General features: G+C 33.2%; 1 protein-coding gene across 1 annotated transcript in view; it reads right to left on the bottom strand.

The window, feature by feature from the left end:
* Positions 1-1063: 1063 nt before the first annotated feature.
* Positions 1064-17272, bottom strand: part of LOC133192953 (deleted in malignant brain tumors 1 protein-like) — a gene marked incomplete at its 3' end in the record, with an annotated part of 28200 nt that continues 11991 nt past the window's right edge. The window contains exons 10-19 of the mRNA XM_061328954.1: positions 10562-10707; positions 6256-6506; positions 5067-5229; positions 4604-4815; positions 4155-4348; positions 2880-3271; positions 1965-2284; positions 1718-1827; positions 1360-1519; positions 1064-1269 (exon numbers count right to left, since the gene is read on the bottom strand). Of these exons, the coding sequence (XP_061184938.1) occupies positions 1064-1269; positions 1360-1519; positions 1718-1827; positions 1965-2284; positions 2880-3271; positions 4155-4348; positions 4604-4815; positions 5067-5229; positions 6256-6506; positions 10562-10707 (2154 nt within the window). The remainder of the gene's footprint in view (positions 1270-1359; positions 1520-1717; positions 1828-1964; positions 2285-2879; positions 3272-4154; positions 4349-4603; positions 4816-5066; positions 5230-6255; positions 6507-10561; positions 10708-17272) is intronic.

Here is a 17272-nt window from a genome sequence, read left to right as displayed (position 1 = left end):
CGTTTATCATAAAGCTTGGTTGTTAGATTACCATTAAGTCTTTTTCAAGTAAAATATCCAAATATGAAACAGATGTGTCAGACTCTGTGGTATCTTTTATCTCAAGCTCACAAAGATATATCGTATCGACATAAGAATGGAAATAACCATTGGTAATTGACAATACGTCGTCGATATATCTAAATGTCGAGTTGAAGGCCACAGCAAGTGTTTTCTTCTTTTCACATATAAGATTTTGGACAAATTCTGTTTCATATGAATACAAAAATAGGTCTGCTAATAACGGGGCGCAATTGGCACCCATGGGAATTTCATTCGATTGTTGGAAGACCTGGTCTCCAAAAACCACATATATATTGTCAATGAGAAACTCAAGCATCTTTTTAATGTCAACTTCAGAGTACTTGTGTATACAATCAGAATATTTTTTAACAAAATAATTTTGCAAATGACCAGTGACAAGGTAAGTAAATTTACGAGTTCCATTTTTATTGAAAAAGCAGCTGTCAATGATATCAAAAAGCCTGGACTTTAATTTATCGTGGGGAATGGTTGTGTATAAAGTTGAAAAGTCGTAAGTTTTTAAGCTGTTGATTTTGGTAAAATTTTGTGATTTCAAATTTTCCAAAAGTTCCGTGGAATTTTTAAGTATCAACATCTGATTTACACCACTTTTCGAATATATTGTTAAAATATTAGGTTGAATAACGCTAAAATTCTCTTCACATAAATCAATCACTATAATTTGATACGGTCATTGAATTGTCTGTTTTGAAAAGTAGTTTGAATAATTTCAGTAAAAACTAAAAGCTCTTCAATTCTAAAAAAATGTTAATATGCAAAGAGTTCCAAAATACAATCACAATAAATTTCAAACAAATATGACCCTATAAAATGCATCCTAGTGTGAATGTAATAAATTGCTGCCATGAACCACCGGACTTAAAAATCATAAAAATGGAGGGGTAAGAGAATGCAAATATAACATAATCTCTAGTATAAAAGTTTCATCTGATGAGAAATGTATCTATATAAGAAAATATAGACAAAGTAAAATAAATTGATATAAAATAAAATTTAGAAAATCATAAGTCTTTTGGCAGGTACTATGAACGTCATTGCCAGTTCTTGATAATCCTGAGGACTTTGGATAATCAGCGAATTTGTTTACAACAGGCTTCAATCTCCGTGTTGTGGGAATATTCGTCACTTTCTCAATTTTCACAGATGTTGAATAATCTGACTTTGGCATTTGAGTGGTAGTTGTTGGTTGAAGTGTTGATCTTTGTGGTATTCTTGTTGTCATTTCTGATGATTTTGTTGTTGGTTTCTGTGTTGATGCTGTTGTTAGTTTCAGTATGGATGCTGTTGTTGGTTTCTGTGTTGATGCTGTTGTTGGTTTCTGAGTTGAAGCTGTTGTTAGTTTCTGAGATGATGCTGTTATTGGTTTCTGTGTTTCTAATTTCTCTGTTTTTGCCGTCGTTGGTGATGATTCCTGTATTGATTTTGTTGTTGGTTTCTGTATTGATTTTGTTGTTGGTTTCTGAGTTGAAGCTATTGTTGGTTTCTGTGTTGATGCTTTTGTTGTTAATTTTGGTGTTTTTGTTGTTGGTCTGGGTGACGTGAATGGAGTTGTTAAGTTTGTCCTTGTTATTTTCAGCATTGCTTTAGTTGTTGATTCGTCTAATGGAATCGTGGTTATTGTTGCTCTTGTTGCTGTTGTTGTAGGAAGCATTGTCTTCCGTGACATTGTCAATAGTGTTGTTGGATGTGATGTTGTTAAAAAAGGCTTTAAATTTCTGGTCGTCAAAGGGGTTATTGTATGACCTTAATTAAGAAAACACCCTCACATGAATTATAAATTTGCATATTCACCATTTAATGGAGTCGGCCGATATTTTAATCTAAACACCCCCTCCCCTCCCCCCCCCCCAAAAAAAAAAAAATTCTGAATTTCTACTAACCTGTAGATACATTCCAGTTCCTGACTACTGAATTATCAGTACCTTCCTTATAAAAATGAATAGCCGGACTGTCAACATAGTAAATATGTTTTGAATACACTGCATTTGTCCTGCTAGTAATTATTTCTCGTCTTCTTCGTCCTGCTAGTGTTGAGTTGCAGCTCCTGTCACATTCAGCTGTTTTCTCTGACAGCAAACACACGAAAGCTTTACAGTGCAGGTACACTAGGTCAAAGTTGACGAATTTAAAGGTCTGATAACGAAATCCAAAGGAGGTGGAGTTTAAGGGGAAAAATCCAAGTGTTGGGTCATGTTGACATCTGAAAAGAAATTCGATCCAATCAAAACAAAATAAAAAGACAACAAAATATCGATGCAAAATAGTAGATTCCAAAGATGGTATAAATTTAGAATTAAGGAGCAGTTTATAGGAAGATCAACAACCCAATGTGTTAATTAGCTTGTGCCTTATGACACATGATATATAATCTAATCAAACTAAATCAGATCTGAATAAATGACTAAATAAGTTTAAATTATGTATCTCTTCTATTGAAATCTCAGAAGAGAAATTTACGTTTTTGATGAAAAGACGTGCGAAATCCCATTATAGTAAATTCAATGGAATATTTTTTGAAAATTATTCAGAGTATTGATCTGTGATTAAAAAAAAGGTTAAATAAAAAGTATCACAGAGAGATATTCTGTAATCACAAAATGGAACCTTTTTAGAGGTAATCAAGCTAAGAAGATTCATTATCGTAGAAAATATATTACTCTCCCTTCATAGTTTTATTATGTAGTAGTCAAAGGTATTTTTCTATCTCATCTATCATTATATCATGCATGGGATGTTCTTTTTGCCTAAAATTAATTGTTAATTAGTTTTAAAGGACAAATTTTAGCTATACTAACTTGGTTTCAAACAATGGATATGTAGTGGGGTCCGTCTTAGAAGTAGAAGGTGTGGCCACACAATCAGGAACTATCAGTTTAAGATTGGAATCTGTGGTTTCCAGCGTCAGTGCTACATTTAGCCACTCTCCCAGGGTCAAGATCAATGGATAATTTGTAACAGGGTTGTTAAATGAGTTGTTTCTGAAAAACTCCATTCTGATGTTGAATGTTCCAGGGGCCTTTTGTGTTACATTTTCTGACTGCGGTAACAATCCCCGATTTGCATATAATTCTCTTGGGAACTCACAGGAGACTTCTACTCGATATGTGTTCACCCTATGAACATTTCCTTCGGTTGATGTGTAATCATAAAGAAGAACCGTGGTATATATGATGTGGGAATCGTTTGTCTGAAAATAAAAGCGAATCGATCGTATATGAACACTAAGTGAAAGATTTATAGAAAATGTTTTCACAATTCATATATAATTATATAGAGGGCAATGAAGTTCATTCTGAAATTAATTATTTAAATTTGAGCCCAAAATTGTTTAATTAAACATAAATATTTGTCCTCAATTTCTTATTCTTTTTTTTTTACAATCACAGTATTAACGTTGCTACGTTGCTAAACATCAAAATGAGTAAACATGTAGCTGTAGACTTAATTAAACAAAATGAATTATTAGCTGACAAAACAATAATCATTTATGATTGATTTAAATAACAAAACCGTCGCCCGCGTGGCGCATTGCTTAGAGCGTTTGCTCTAGAGTCGCGGAGTAAGGTATTGATCCATATGTCGGGGGTTTGAATCCCATTCCTGGACGTGGAGACCGTCTTCGGATGAGACAGAGTAAACCAAGTCCCCTGTCACAGTAGTGCTAAAAAGTTGCGAGAAGGTGCAAAAAAGTTCCCTTACTGCTTAAAAGCTGTAATTGCAAAGTGCAAGTGAAGGTTTCTCAGTATGAGTGAAAAAATCTCGAGGGGACGTTCACGAACAAACAAATAACAAAGCCCATTGGTATTAATGCTGTCGAATGTTGGATAAACATAAAAGATTGGAGAAAGAACAGCGTGAAGGGGGCGATGTATACAGGGCAAAGAAATGCATACGAACCAGAAAAAAGAACTTTTCTATCTGTAGCATCTTGACAATGAGTTTGAATTATTACACAAATTACGTCGTTTTTTTAATGTGTACCGAATGGGGTGCCAAAGAACTGGCTTAGATGGTACAAACGTTCTTTAATTCAACATGTAAAATTGTATTTATTTAAAAAAAGGAATTACCATGATATCGGTTCCGCACTCGTCAAATGGTATACTGATGGACACATAATTGGTATCTGTTGACTTGACAACGTTACAGACACCAGTAGTTTGATTAAAAATACTCAAAAACTTCTCTTCTAAATATCTGTCACTCTGACGACTAAATGAAGCCCTGATTCTGCCGTTGGAACATTCAAGGATAGGCATCGGAGCTGAAAATTTGCAATATTACTTGCATTAGTACGACAAAGCAAGCCGGATTCAATAACAGGATTTTTTAGCAAAGCAAATCATTATGCATTTGGGGAAATAAGAAAGTGTTTTTTTTTTTAGATTTTAAAGCAAGTTATAGCAGATATTAATGGCGTCATCTCTCTCTCTCTCTCTCTCTCTTTGTGTGTGAGGGTGTGTGTGAGAGGGTGTGTGTGTGTGTGTGAATTTGTGTTAAATAGAAATGTATTAATTACGAGTCGGTGGTGAGTTGTCCAGTATAACACAGGCCACACTGGCATATTCGTCAGGTCCGTGACAGTTGATCTGAGCACCTGTAGTAGACCTGCAGTCCCCGATACTGTTTTCGTTACCTTGGCATTCTACGTCATCCAGAGCGTACGTGGAACTGACGTTTGAGCGAACATAGTCAATATCAATGGGAGAACCAGCTCGAGCGTCAACGGGACTAAAATTACATTTTAAAAATATTTTGTCCATGTGTTTATTTCTATGTTTCAAACACATTTCATATAAATATACCGTTGTATCTTGTTTTGGAATGTCGTGATCTCATTAAAACCAAAGCAAATTTCCTTTCTGACAAAAAGATTAAATACAGAAGAAAAAATAAAATTACGATTAGAAGCAAAGCATTATTTTTATCAGCAATTCCAACTGTTACTGACAAATGCATCTGAGAGTTATGACAATACTTACTCAAAACACAGCATCCTACAAACCACCTGAGCGTCAGCAGTACCCCACAAATCATCACAGACTGCGTTCCATTGATTATTGTAGTATATCTCGACAAAGCCCAGACCTCTTTGGTTAGCAGGACCTATAATACGCACGTCCCATTGTTGCGGGGTAGCTTGGGCTAGAATAAAGAAAAAAATTCTGTTTTGTGATGTCATTTCCCCAAAAAATTGTTTGCCGACAGAAGTTTAAAGGAATGCTTTAGTTTCTTATAAAATGAACAACATTTATTCAGTGTAGAACGTACTGATATATTGTGAAGTTGTATTTCAAACATTTTATTGTACAAATATATCACATAATACTTCTATAATGGTTAAGGGGCATGTTTGTGAAATGCAATGAAGACTCCAAATAGTGGAATGACCTGACAACCCCTTGGTATGGACTAGCCAAAGGGTATATAAATCGAAGCTTTAGGGGAATCAGACATTCAGAAGTTAACTGAAAAAGTTGATGGATGAATCGGAATCTAAAAGAAGTAATTAAATAAGAAGTTAAGTTTAAGAGCATAATAAAAATATAAGCGTTATAAGCACCGTCGACGAATAATCCTAGGGAACTGATGTTACGTTCTGGTTGTAATAAATCTGAAGAAGATTGAGACACCCAGGTATACTATATCAAAAGGAACCTAGGGGAGAAACACAGTGCAAGTAGTACCTTACCCAGTCCCCGTCTTTAGATAAGAGGAAAGTTTTAGTACTGTGTAGTTTACCCTCAGACAGAGTGGTCTTAATAGCCATCCCAATCATTAACTCAGATAAGAGTAAGAGGAAAACATATCCATCCCTTGTAAGAACTTGATCACGTTTCACTCCCTGCGTAGTTTAATGCCAGGAACATAGGAAGCAACTGCAGTTTGGGGGGTAACAACCATACATTTTCAGTTTGGGGGGCACTATCAACTACCAAAAATTCCTTGACGAGCGAAAAAAAAAACAAACAACAAAAACACAACAAAAAACGACAACAACAACAACAACAACAACCAAAAAACACTCCAGTGCCCCCAAGTTCCCAAGACCATGAATGCTTTTTACAACACTTGCTGCACTTTAATATTTTATTTTTATCGTTACCATTTTATGGTACATATACATATACTTATACTTCAATCATTTGCTTTTCAAGTTTAATCACTTACTGGTTGTGCAGTTGTTGGATTGGATGTTGGGCGGAGAACGTGTCGTTGTTATTACCGATGGCGCTGTTGTCGAACTCGAGGTACGACAAAAGACTCCAACATCCTCGTTGTGACCACAGTTGGTTTTACCCCAACCTGAAAATTGACACTGGTCAATCGACTGCTCTGTGCCGTCACAATTCAGGTCATCCATCCATATCTGACCAACACCTGCCCCAAAAGTTCCATTCGTTAAGGCTATTCCTCCTTCACTGAAAAAATACAGTGTCCATATAAACGAGGGCACCTGAGCACCCTCGCAAGAACAAATCTATATATAGATTATTGCTTGCGTTACTTCCGTCACACACGCACTCAATCACTCCCCACTCACCCCCCCCCCCCCACACACACACACACACAACTGCGTTACCATATCCCCTTCAACTTCGTTGCGAGGGGATAATAATTAAAAGTATATTGCTTTTCTTCAAGTACGAATAGATTTGCTTAGAATTCAGGGATGGATCTTAGGGTTGTCAATATAAAGTGAAGGTATTTTATGAAAGTTATACCAAACCCTAACGCAAAAGTCTATTTAGAGGGAGGAGTGTCAGATCCAGCTTGAACGCAAGACAAAACTAAAAGGATTTTTTTTTTTTTGAATTCTAAATAAATCGTAAAATGCCACCAAGTTTGGAATATTACTAATATGGATTTTCCTATGGGAATGCGACAACCATGCATATACTTTGCAGATGATATAACTGGAATTAAAATGTCACCGGTTGATATAAAACTCGAAAATTTATGTAACTTGCAAAAAAAATTAGATATTAAAGGGGCCTGGACACAGTTGCATTGTTAACATTTTAAATTTCTATGTTTATTCAAAAAAGCTTCAGTTTAATGAATTGAACTTACATAAATATACTTCGAATTCGATGACAACGATATTCTTCATAATATCACGATAAACATCTGTGTATGTAAACAGGGCATGAGCTCTGTTATTGTTAATGTTTACGTTTTACCGGGTGTGTTCAATTTCTTTACTCTGTACACATCACTGAGCACGGATGGACATCCTAGTGAGTTGGTTTTGCTTTCTCAAATTACTACTCGAAAATTTCTGGATTATAGTTTTAATATTTTTCATTAATACACAACAAAATTTCTACTTTTCTTATGAATTAAGAATAAAGTTTACTTTATAAAAGTGCCAGTATATGTGTCAATCAAACGCGTCCCCAAATTCATTATAATTCGAATTGAAATGCTTTAGCAACATATATGTTATGATATTATACTGAAAAGTTTAGAAAATTTTAACTCGAAATCTGTGTCTAATCCCCTTTAACAAGTATCTGTATTGTTAATTAGTAATATTTACAACCACTGAATACTATCCCCTTTTGAAACCGTTTAAAGTCAGCTTTTCGAAAATTCGCAATACGGTCGTTATAAATAATGACCTTGTTTTTCCTATATCGTTGGGTCTTATTTCGTCTAGCATGTTTGATACCATTTGTTAGGTCATTGCTTTTATATTAAATTTGACTACGGGTTGCTCCGTATCCTCATCCATACATGGGGCTCACGGCAGGTATGAATGGTCGACAGGGAATGCTTACTCCTCCTAGGCACCTGATCCCACCTCTGTTCTTTCCAAGGTCTGTGTTTTTGCCATATGTTCACGATTCGTTTTGTTTACTGGATTTATGAGGTTAATCGGTGTTCGTTATCTTCACATTTTACATCATTTCTTATGAAAACCACGATGGGTGATTAAAAAAAAATGTCCGGACACATATTTATCAACCTGCTCTAAAAACAGGCTATGTGAATAAATTTCTATGACTCAGCATTTGTCTTTTGGTATTGACAAATATCTCATTGACGTCACAAAAAGTTTTGCTCAAAAAATGGTGTTAAAAATGCCAGGAGTGCAGCACCTTTTTTTGACAATTTAAAGAATTCAATATTTTTTTAAGATGTGTTAAATAAATAATAATGGTTTACGTTAGAAATAAAGACTTTTCTGAAAAAACTATTATCTTATGCTTTAAATTTAGACGGTAGTAACTTTTGTTCAACCGAGTTATGGTCTTGGCTGAGGCTGAAAAAAAAATGCTTCACATGTCAGCAGTGCAACAGAAAAAAATGTCATTGCCAAAAGGACATTGACTTTAAAAACTTGCATGACAATTAAGTCAAAAGAGTTTTCAAAGAGTTAAACAATAATTGAAAGACCATTTAAAAGTTTGAAATTTTTTACGAATGAAAAGCAGCGTTAATGTATAAACTTTCTGTGTATACCCATTTATGTCAAAAGTCTGATGTTTTGTTCCCCAACATGGAAAATTTTTTATCAGTAATTAATGCTTTAGTTTGTATTTTGGAAAATAACGACAAAACAACATTTTTACCAAATGAAATGCGTTTCAGATCCATATTTCTATGGCAGAAGTGCAACACATTTTTTAAAAAATAAAAATCCAAGTTCAATGATGAAAAGACTTACGAGGGTCATTCAAAAATTCGTAGACTTTATTTGTCATCTTTTAATATTTAACGTCATATACGAATGACCAAATTTGTTAGAAATGTTTTGATAATAAATCCGATTAATTTCAAGTTAAAAAATTTGAATATATCATGATATATTCTAAAATTATTGAAAATATTAAACTGCAAAACTGAAGTCGAAATTTAGTATTGAGATCGCAATACATTATAACATCTCTATAATCATCTCTCTTTAAAATGGCGTGAAAATAAAATAAAAAACTAAATATTCAAATTAAGTATAGTTACACCATTTCTGCTGACAGGGTCATTATAATGACCATGGAATTTACGAAATGTTGACTTTAAACGAAGATGTTGAAATCCTTGTAACATCAACTTATCTGTATACGTTCTGGTGTAATTTATGCTTCATAATTCTATTTAAACTCTCACATGCTTTTGATCAGGAGTGCAACAAAAATGTTTGAATTATCATTGATCAAATATGAATAAAAATAAACAGTGTTTGTCCTATGAAGCAAAATGTCCTATAAAATATACTTTTATCTTCTTAATAGATTTTTAGCTAGTTTTGTGGCATTAATAGGGAAAAATTCAAGATATAAAACCAATTTCAAACAATTTTATATTTTTTTCACATATACAAGAGAAGAAACTCAGTCAAGGTTTAGATCTAATCACTTATATCCTTGACACAAGTTTAAAGGATGAAATTCTATGATTTCTTTTAATTGTGTATTTCAGAAAGTCTTTTGGAATGTTGAAATATTTTCTTTTTTCAAATGAAGTTCCACTAATAGAATTTCTGAAACATTTTATGTATTTGTCTATATACTTCAGAAATTCTAACTAGAATGTTTAGTATGATGTTATAATTGAAAAATATGTTAAGTTGATTTAAAAAAATAATTTCTGGTCATTAGTTTTGAATTCACTTCGGTCGTTTATCAATACTTTAACGCCGCTAAGCAAGCCACCTTTATAAATTTCTTGAGCAACTTTAACCCCCATTCTAACAACCAAAGGAAGCATTTCATTGTCTAAATAATTCCATATCGATTTTATTTTGATGTCTATCAATACTTTTCATAGAATATATGTTTAAAGTATGCAATTTGACCCTCAATCTAGAGTGATCTAGAGAATCGTTACGTAATTATCATCCTGCACAACAATACTTTTCTCATATGAAAAAAGCAATGCAAACATAAATTGCGTCTATTCAAATTTGAAGTCAATAAATGCCCTTTCAAAAATTTTCTCAAAACTACGTTGTTAAACCAGAAAGAATTATATAAGGTTACGATGCCTAAATCCTGTTGAGTTACTCTAGCGTAAAATACAGACTAAATGAATACCTGTTGTTAAGCAAATATGGAACATAGCATGGTTATTTAAAAATATAATTAAAAATCGCAAATATCTAATTTAAGAACTTTTTATAAGTAGAAAAGATTTATCAGATTGATTATTGTTTAGGGAAAAAAATGCAGAACTCTGATTGCTTTGAATTTACCTACTGCATATCAAACTTCTCAATCTTAAGTAGAATTTTCTACTTAACAGTTAAAGTCTTTCACGGAACTACATAAAGGGAAATCTTTGGCTCAAAAATTTTAAGCAGTGGTACAGTTAAAATGAATGACGTATCGTATTTTTGATATTTTTTGCATAACAATCTCGAATTAAAAACTTTAGAAACTATTTAGATGTATTTGAAGACCATGAAATGGTTCTTTTTAATGTAAACATTAATTTGCAGTCTTAAATTGATCTAAATATACTGGATACTGACTTGAACCCCTGCATCCTACAAACAACCCCTGCGTCTTCCGTACCAAATTGGTCATCACACACCGTCCCCCAGGTACCATTGTATAGCACCTCCACCCTTCCCTGATAAGCTGTTGCTCCATTGCCACTGAATCGTACAGAAACAACCTGTCCTGTGGTTTAATAAAAATATTGATGCTTTTTTTCTATTCGGCTTTCTAAAACTTTTCATAATAAAAGGACAAATCAAAGATGTAGAGTATAAATAAATTTAATTCAGTAAATGCATATTTTAGCAAGTCTGTGAAATGTGTTTTATGTTTTATACTAGGAAAGGTGTTATTGAAATTTTTACCTGTACTCATTGGAAGAACAAGCAGCAATATGCCCAGATACCAGACATGATCAGTCATTTTGGTTATCGATATCCCAACAAGTCAACTGCTCGTAAAGAACTCGTTCAGTTTCCACCCTAGCATATCTATGGCTAGTATTTTAAGACCTTCGACGATACACATGCGCAGTAAATGAAAAAAAGGGGAAAATAATGTCGCAATTTTCACTTACATTTAAATTCTTTTTTTTAATGAGCTTCGCCAATTTCCTATATACTCTCACCAAAAGGTAACGAAATACACTCCTGGAATTTCAGATCCATTGAAAGTCATTCAGAAGGATTTTTAAAACCAGTTTTCCTGTATTTTAAAGTATAACACACAAAAAGGTTTTATTTCCTTTTATACAGTGTGTTGAGCAATATCAGCAAAGGAGGATTCATATATTTATCACTTGTTTAGTTGCTTATACCGTGGTTTAGCTCATATGGTATCGTTTTTATATCAACAGTTGGACATCACAAATGGTTTTTTGCGTTATGGAAATTCGATCCTGAACTTTTGAGCAGATTTTTGTCTGAACCCCTGTTTCTAAAATTTCATCATATTTTAGTGATTACAATAAATTGAATTCTACAATGCCAGTACTATAATCAATAAAAAAAACACGATTAAATTCCATAAGAAAAGCATTAGGTGAGACACTATATTTTGTGGAGTAAGGATTTTTTTTTAGAGGAAAATGATCAATTTTGCTTCTTTGAAGTATTTACAGTACTGTTAAGTTTGGATTTCTATTTTTGTTTTCCATCCAGCCTACACACGGAATGTGCAGTGAAATGTTTTATGTTGGCTCTGAATTATATATTAAATTAGAATGTCTGAGTATCACAGTGATTAGTGTACTCGAATTCTCACCGCTGATCGGCAGTGATTGTACATGTATGTGAGAGGGTAAGGTAGTCACCCGCTCGGACCTGTATGTTTTCTCCGGGTACTTCGGTTTCCTCCCACAGAAATGACCTCCTCGTGGCAACATCTGTGCAATAAAGGATCTCGTTGGAAATAAGCTTTCGAGCTTTCATGGGCTGTCTTTGGCATAATTTGTATGTATTAATGTATAAACCAAATAAACATTCCTTTACAACTATTATGAATTCTATCACCATATTGTGACAAATTTAGCAAATATATTGTATTACAGTAAAAGTCAAGAAAAAATATCCCCAATTTTAGCTTAAAATATATCGTATAATATTTAAAAATTTACGTCGTAGACCCTCGCATTTAAAATTTCTTTTCTGAATTATAGGATAACTTTGACCATTAATTCAGCTTAAATTCAGTAAAAGCTTAAGACTTTAAGGTAATTTTATGGCTTGTTAAATTTTTAATTCCAGAATAATGATATTTTGTGATTGCAGAAAGGTATTAATAATTGATTATTCGAAGTAATTTGAAACTTTTTCTTTGTCACAATTTTTAATGTGTCTATTCAAGATATAGAAGATATTCAATGAGTTGCAGTATATATGGAATTTATTTCGCAAATGGGACAGGATTCTTGATACCATAAAAAGTGCGAATTCGAAGCATGATTATTACATTTTCTTTGACTTTCCCTTTGTCTTTTCGTAACATAGGCTCTGACGTGATAATTGAGCGGTTGAGGCGTCATAACTATACTTAAATATATAAATATTCGGTTGCCTATGGTTTGTAAAAGTGTTTTTCTCCGCTTTTATGTTTCATCACTCCCTTACAATTTCTACTAGTGCTATGTAATACTGTTTTTATTACATTTTCAGTAGTGAAATATTGTGATTTATTTATTGAATAAAAGTAATATTCTTTCACAGTGTGAGAGGATACCAAAATGATATTCTGTCACAGTGTGAAAGGATTTCAAAGTAAGTATTTAATGATTTCTGGTCTATCATAAGATAGTCTAAGAGATAATAACTAAACTTGAAAGAGACTTAACTGTAAATTTCCTTCCAAATATATTGCTAAAATCCATATTACAATGTTTTCAATTTTACAATTGCTAAGCTATTAAGTCTCAACCGCTCATTATGACGTCACAGCCTATAACATTGTGTTCAGAAAAGACAGAGGCAAAGAGAATTCAAAGAAAATGTAATAAACAGAAAATTCAATGTTTTGTATTTGGATAAAATTTATTTCACTCGTGAGGCAGGAGTTTTTAATATTTTCACTCGAAAATACCAAAAACTCCTTCCCACTCGTGAAATAAATTCCATATCCAACTAAAAACATTGAGTATCCTCTATGTAAGTGTGCAGTAATAACTTACGAATAGTTTTGAATGAAATGTATGGAGATAACGAACAGTATTCAAGCTAAATGTCCATTTTTAACAATACAATTTTTGGAGCACAGCAAACACGGACCTCTAAAACATTAGAGGTGGGAGGAGTGAGCATCCCCTGCCGACCAGTCACACTCGCTGTGTGCTCCTTGTCATGATCGGGTAATAACGGAAAAAATCCGTCGACAATTCAATGTGTAAATAATGGCCTAACAATCAGTATGAAAAACGTCAGTCAGGATTTGACTTAATGATAAATTGTATTTGCTGGCAAGGTCATTGTATCGACCATAGAACGTACGAAATGACGACTTTAAACGAGACCGCTGGTATTCTTGTTTCATAAATGTGTTGTTTGTCAATAACTTACCTCGTTTTAGAAATTGTTCATATGTAGAGCATACTCTTGCGTATCGAATCAACTGAGAGATATAAACCCCGTATGCAGATGATGAAGGTATAATGCTGCATAAGTAAGGGAAGTTGGCGATTGAAAAGTTAAAGTAATCACGTTTATCATAAAGTTTGGTTGTTAGATTACCATTAACGTTTTTTTCTAGTAAAATATCCAAATATGAAACAGATATGTCAGACTCTGTGGTATCTTTTATTTCAAGCTCACTGGAATATATCGTATCGACATACGAATGGAAATAACCATTGTTAATTGACAATATGTCGTCGATTTGAAGGTTACAGCAAGTGTTTTCTTCTTTTCACGTACAAGATTTTGAACAAATTCTGCTTCATATAAATACAAAAATAGGTCTGCTAATAACAGGGCGAAATTGGTAACCATAGAAATTCCAATAGATTGTTGGAAAACCTGGTCTGCAAAAATCACATAGATATTGTCAATCAGAAACTCAAGCATCTTTTTAATATCAACTTCAGAGTACTTGTGTGTACAATCAGAATTTTTTTAACGGAATAATTTTGCAAATGACTAATTACAAGGTAAGTAAATTTACGAGTTCCATTTTTATTGAAAAAGCAGCTGTCAATGATATCGAAAAGTCTGGACTTTAATTGGGGAATGTTTGTATATAAAGTTGAAAAGTCGTAGGTTTTTATGTTGTTGATTTTGGTAAAGTTTTGTGATTTAAAATTTTCCAAAAGTTCCTTGGCATTTTTAAGTATCAACATCTGATTTACACCACTTCTCGAATATATTGTTGCACAGTACTCTTGAAGTTTCTCCTTCACTACTCTTAATATTTTAGTGAGGGGTAAAGAAAGAGGCTTGGTAGAACTTTTACTGGGATCCGCTATGTATCTTTGTTTGTAAGGATTTTTATGAAGTTTCGGAATCCAATATAGATTTGGTAATTCAAATTCATGTTGGTTGTTGGGAATATTAAAGATATTCAAAACTGACATTTGATTTTGAAGAATTTCCTCCTTAGAAAGGGAGTTATGGGTATAAGTTGGACTACCACTTGTTGAATTAAGTCCCAATTCCTCTAAAATACAATTTAAATAATGAGTCTTAAAATGAGTGAGACAATGTTGTTAACTGCTTTGTCAGCAGGGACCAATACACACCGATCGTGTAGTCTATTCAATTCTTCTTTCACTTCTGAATTATTGAACACAATAGGAGAGTGGTTTTCATTTTCCCCTCAATCGCTTAATGCGAGATTTTAACACATTTTCAATAACGGGAGAAACAGGTCTCATAATGTGTGTTAGTTAATTTTTTTAATTGTCAACAGACAATCGGCAAGGCTCATATCTATTGATAATTAAAAAGATTGGGAACTCGAGCTGGAGAAAAAAAAGAGGATAACTAACTCGCCTATACATGTAGTTAGGTTATAGAACCTATCTATGTACGAGGGTTATCCAAAAGTGATGTCACACCCGCTATAAAATCCTGATAATCACATGTTATCAACAAACTTTGACATACTTATACCCCTATCTATTTTAAAATTTCATTCGATTATATAAAATACTTTTTAAAACATTAAGATATACACAACGTTGTATATCGCCGCACGGCAAGAATGTTACCGAGGTCGTTATAACATTACTTTTTGGCACTCATTTTCGGTTCTTTTTTTCATATAATTTTTACCTCTCACTTACTTCTTTTTAAAAATCTTTACTATCATTTTGCTATAAACCGTCTTGTGTAGAGTTGAGCGATAGATGAGACCCAATGCTGTATTTACTTTAATATTTTATTAGTACTGCATATTTCTAAATGAAATTTTAGGGCAAAAGTCAAAATAGATAAAGGTATTTGTATATAGAGTTTGGTTGAATACTTTCGATTATTAAATGTTCTATAGCAATAATTGTAACATTATTTTTGAATTAATCCTTGTATTTCTTTTTTTCCCCGTCTCGTTCGATTCAAACTTACTTCTGTCTGCACATAAACTCCGCATTGGACGTGTATTGATTTTCAATTATTACACTCCCATCACGTAATAAACGTCAACCAATCGTAATCCAGTATTTCATCGAAATATCATCAGAGATGGTGTAAAATGGTTCCACGTTGACGATTGTATAATTTACGCAGTACAAAACCACAAAGCAGTTAAAATACGTGCTTTTACATATTTTTTTTATCATTTTCATCTACTTGGCAAAATATTAAACATTAATTAAATTTTGATCTTTAAATAAGTAAAAGATTTCTCAAAGAGTAAGTGAAGTTCTCCGGAATGAACCTCAAAATAGTCTTCTTCAGATTACAAGAAGTGTATGAGGTTCATAAAATGAAGGAGGGAGATTACTTAATGTAATTTTTAGAAGATTTACGTAATGAAACATAACTCATTACAAATAGCTTTATATATAAGTACTGCTTATTAAGAAATAGTTTATGTACTATGTCTTACGCACTAAAATGATCCACATAAAAAGAAAAATTGATTCTAAATTTATAAATAGTCAGGTAATTTATATAATCAGGTCGAGTTTGACTGCAAGGGTTATAATGATTTACCAGACTTTCTATTATAAAGCGAGAAGCTTCCCAAAGCAAAATGACGAACAACAGAGACAAAAATCTATTTAAAAAAATAATAAATCTATGTTTCGGGAATTCGCAGCGTTTTAAATTCGACCTAGAATTTCCTACAGACTGTGATTCAAGGATTTTTTGATCGCCAGGAACAAAGACTCAAATCAAAAAGAAGCAAAAATACTTGGAGAACCTACATGTATAAACGACCATTTGGCGATTTTTAAATGTTAATTAGATGATACCGTCGACAAGTACGAAAAAAGTACTATTGCGTGATTCTTTTGCAAAATTTGGTGGCAGAATTTTTGGGTTGAGTTAAGGAATCACTGTCTAGTCAGTAGAGTATGTCAGGGCATCAACGATAGTTGGAAACGTGGGATAATATACAATTATGGACTCTTTCGGTGGTGAATATGGTTTGTTATTCACCAGAAAAATATCAATATTGACCGAGGAGAAGCCGAGGTCAATATTGATATTTTTCTGGTGAATAACAAACCATATTCACCACCGAAAGAGTCCATAATTGTTTTATTATATAGTCAGGATTTGAATAAATAAGACATTGGAGCATGCATGACTATACCGTTTCATTAACGAACCTCTTTCGTAGAAAAATAAAAAATAAAAATGTCCAGATTACAACTTGTAACTTCTGTGTTTTCCTTTTGCTGTTTGTAAGACACCGTAATGTTAAGAAAATAATCCTGCGATAGGCTTGGCTAATGTTTTTCCAGCTTAGATACACAGCTGGCTCCGGCCGTTGCAACCATTGTTTACAACGTTGGTAGAGGTGTTGATTGTGATGTCTAAAATGCCGCTGCACGCGCACCGACCCTCCGGTGAATACGGCTTTAAAACCGGTGAATATGTAGTGTTATGAACTGTTTGCGTTTGTATAGATTATATAGAGACTATAAATAGACTATATAATAATACTAAATCAAGTTCTTTCTTCAAACTTGCTCTTTCGAGTTATCTGTAATCCCTTGACCCTGCAGTTATCCTGTAACTGCCACTTCAAAAATTATTCGAAGGTTTATAGAAAAGGCGATGATGGCATTAAAAGTTGAATTATTTAGG

The sequence above is a fragment of the Saccostrea echinata genome, unplaced genomic scaffold, assembly GCF_033153115.1.
Source record: "Saccostrea echinata isolate AGI-Se365-2 ecotype Australia unplaced genomic scaffold, CSIRO_AGI_Sech_v1 ptg000025l, whole genome shotgun sequence".
NCBI lineage: Eukaryota > Metazoa > Mollusca > Bivalvia > Ostreida > Ostreidae > Saccostrea > Saccostrea echinata.
This window is presented reverse-complemented; position numbering and strand designations above follow the sequence as displayed.